Raw genomic sequence first — 3557 nt, forward strand, 5'->3', positions numbered from 1 at the left:
GGTTCCTTTTAGCTGCTCTCATCACAGTGTCCTTCATGTGCTCTGTGCTCTGCCCTCTGTCCTGACCCGCTGAACTCTCCGCACCTGAAACACAATGGCTCAGATTCCCACCAATAACCCTGAGGCTTCCCAAGAACTAGAGGTGCCTCCTAAGTCATCAAAGAGATGAAATTGTGCCCTGACTTCAGAAATATGTGGTCTAAGCTGGCTGGTGTGGCTCAGTGGTTGAGTATCAACTATGAACCAGGAGGTTATGGTTCGATTCTCGATCGGGGCACATGCCCGGGTTGTGGGCTTGATCCCCAGTGGCACGGGGAGTGCAGGAGGCAGCCAATCAGTGATTTTCACCATTGATGTTTCTATCTCTCCTCCCTCTCTGAAATCCATAAAAATATATTATAAAAAAAGAAATATCTGACCTAGGCACGTGACATGCGTGTCATCCCGTGTGCAAGAAGAGCTAGCCCGGGCACTCTAGTTTACCTGTTCAGTGTATCTCTGTGTGTTTTTACTCTAATCAAGATGTGTGGTGATCTGTCTTCCTAGTTGGAATTTGAAAAGTCCCAAGTGAAGAAGTTTGAGAAAGAGCAGAAGAAGCTGTCGGGCCAGCTGGAGGAGGAGCGCGCCCGTCACAAGCAGCTCTCGTCCATGCTGGTGCTCGAGTGCAAGAAAGCCAGCAGCAAGGCGGCCCAGGAGGGCCAGCGGGCCGGGGAGCTGAGCCTGCAGCTGGAGAAGGAGAAGGGCCGGGTGGGCGCGCTGGAGGAGGAGCTGGCGGCCGAGCGGAGGCGGGGCCTGCAGACAGAGGCCCGGGTTGAGAAGCAGCTGTCCGAGTTCGACATCGAAAGAGAACAACTGAGAGCAAAGCTGAACCGAGAAGAGAACCGGACCAAAACTCTGAAAGAAGAGATGGAAAGTTTGAAGAAGATCGTAAAGGATCTAGAAGCTTCTCACCAGCATAGTAGCTCTAATGAGCAATCAAAGAAGCCAGTGACCACGTCTAAAGGCACAGTGACCGAGCCTCCCAGGCTGGTGTCTGTATTCTGCCAGACGGAGGGTTTTCAGACAGAAAGAGCCCATGGGAGCAGCGCAGCCAAGACAACAACCACTGGGCTGCCCGGTCCCACCACTCCCAGTTACTGTTATGCAAAAGCCAATGGCCATTTTGAGCCAGAGATGCAAATGACCAAGGAGTCCATTACAGGCAGCAGTGTGGAAAACCAGACGCCTCCACGGGAGAAGTCTGTGGGCTCGGCCCATGAGAAAGCCGTGGAGAATGGTGGGTGTGCCGGGGGAATCGAGAGCCCGGTCCCGGTGCCGAGTCAGCTGCCGTCCAGCAGTAGCTCACTGTCTCCCAGCAGCACTGCGTCCTCCTCCCTCACGTCCTCGCCTTGCTCATCACCAGTGCTAACTAAGCGCCTGTTGGGGTCCTCAGCCAGCAGCCCCGGCTACCAGTCATCCTACCAAGTAGGGATCAACCAGCGGTTCCATGCAGCTCGGCACAAATTCCAGTCCCAGGCAGATCAGGACCAGCAAGCCAGTGGTCTGCAGAGCCCTCCGTCCAGGGACCTGTCCCCCACCCTCATAGACAACTCCGCCGCCAAGCAGCTGGCCCGAAACACGGTCACTCAGGTGCTCTCCAGATTCACCAGCCAACAGGGGCCAATCAAGCCCGTCTCGCCCAACAGCTCTCCCTTCGGCACAGACTACCGAAACCTGGCCAGTGCTGCCAACCCAAGGGGTGACACCAGCCACTCACCTACTCCAGGCAAAGTGTCCAGCCCTCTGAGTCCCCTGTCTCCAGGGATCAAGTCCCCCACCATCCCCAGAGCTGAGAGAGGAAACCCTCCACCCATCCCACCCAAAAAACCTGGCCTCACGCCTTCTCCCTCTGCTACCGCGCCCCTGACCAAAACTCATTCCCAGGTGTCCTCCGGGACCACCGCGGAGGACCTGGCGAGCAGCTGCTCTTCCAGTGCTGCCATGGCCAACGGCAAGGACGTTGAGATACTTCTGCCTCCCAGCAGCTAGTCCCTGAGGGGTCTGCACCGTTGACATTCCATCAGATCTTGTCCAAGAGCTTGGCGTCAGACCGTTGAGTCAGATCATGTTATTTATTTTGATAGTAGCTGAAACCATCTGTATAATACATTTAGTGTATTTCACTCTTTTGTATTTTTTTAAGTAGAAACTGAGTAGTTTGGGTTTTTATGACGCACCTCTTTGTACTATAAAGCTGGAAGGGCACCTCAAAGACATCCCAAGCGCAGCAGTCACCGTGGTGGTGTGATGGAGGGAGCTGAGTGAGTAGCAGGTGGTGACTTGCTGTCTATTTTAGGACTAGAATCACTCGACACTCATTTTGAATTATGCAGAAGTGGTTCATGCAGATTTTTATTCCAGAAGAACATGTTTTAAAAGTGCCTGAAATAAGACTGCCATATGAATGTGATTCTGCAGCAAAAACACGAAACGGCTCGTTTAATTGCAGAAAATTAGATCCTCTGTGAATCCTGAATGTTAAAAACAAGCACTGCTTTTAATCCTCTTTTACTGTTTTTGATACTACAAGCTGCATAAGTAGAGTGGGGATCCTAAGGTGGGTGTGAACTCACCACCAACCAGAGCTTTTTTGAGCCCTGAGAAGCCCTCGTGAGCATTAAGTAGTTGGGGTGCTGATTTTCTTGTTCTCTGGAAAAATTAAGTCACTCCCAGTGTCCAGCATACATTCTTGAATAGAATGAAATCACATCTCCATTCAAAAAAATGTCTTCAGGCATCTACTGTTGGTAAGGAACTTCTGATTCCGATTGCTGTTACTTGAATAGGAACTGGTCACTCGTTCTGTATAAAAGTTTTGCCACAGAATGAGATCTTTATTCTATAATCAAAAAGCAATAATTTAAAATTCGCTCTTTGTAATATAAATCAAAATCATATAGGTTTTACCAAGCTGTTACTCTTATTCTCCACGCTGCCAGCACTTGGTGTCTGTCTGTGGAACCAATTACCTTTTGCCTAAATGGAAGTATCGCATATCTGTATAGACACACATCCCTTCATGCGTTTGACACATAAATATTGGTGTGATTATATCTTTGGAGTTTGCAATATCGCATAAAGGATGAGTAGAAATGCATGTTAAGATTACCTACCAAAGCAACTAGATGGGTCTGGAACCCAGTCAATCAAAGGAGCAATGGTGTCCACAGGAGGTGGGGAAATTCCACATGAAGTCAGGTCTTCAGATTCATAAAAAGGCAGAGCCAGACCTAGCCAGTTTTGGCTTAGTGGATAGAGTGTCCACCTGCAGACTGCAGGGTCCCAAGTTTGATTCCAGTCAAGGGCACATGCCCGGCTGTAGGCTCAACGCCCAGTCAGGGGTGTGTAGGAGGCAGCCCATCAATGATTCTCTCCATCATTGATGTTTCTAACTCTCCTTCTCCCTTCCTCTCTGAAATCAATAAAAATATTTTTTTAAAAGATAGAGCCAAACTAACCCTAGTGGCACAAAACTGAACGGGCCGTGTAGATGAGTGAGGTGGGTCACTCAGGCCCGT

At 50.0% G+C, this 3557-nt stretch overlaps 2 protein-coding genes across 10 annotated transcripts in view; one reads left to right on the plus strand and one right to left on the minus strand.

Moving 5' to 3' along the window:
* CTTNBP2NL (CTTNBP2 N-terminal like) overlaps positions 1-2945 on the plus strand; it is a 42854-nt gene extending 39909 nt beyond the window's left edge. For all 5 annotated transcript variants that reach the window (XM_006763012.2, XM_015563442.1, XM_006763015.2 and 2 more), the window contains one exon: positions 547-2945. In XM_006763012.2, coding sequence (XP_006763075.1) covers positions 547-2028 — 1482 coding nt within the window. In that variant the 3' untranslated portion in view covers positions 2029-2945. The remainder of the gene's footprint in view (positions 1-546) is intronic.
* Positions 1-3557, minus strand: part of ST7L (suppression of tumorigenicity 7 like) — a 116345-nt gene that overhangs the window by 7298 nt on the left and 105490 nt on the right. The gene's annotated exons all lie outside the window — the stretch shown is intronic.

The sequence above is a fragment of the Myotis davidii genome, unplaced genomic scaffold (genome assembly GCF_000327345.1).
Source record: "Myotis davidii unplaced genomic scaffold, ASM32734v1 scaffold217, whole genome shotgun sequence".
NCBI lineage: Eukaryota > Metazoa > Chordata > Mammalia > Chiroptera > Vespertilionidae > Myotis > Myotis davidii.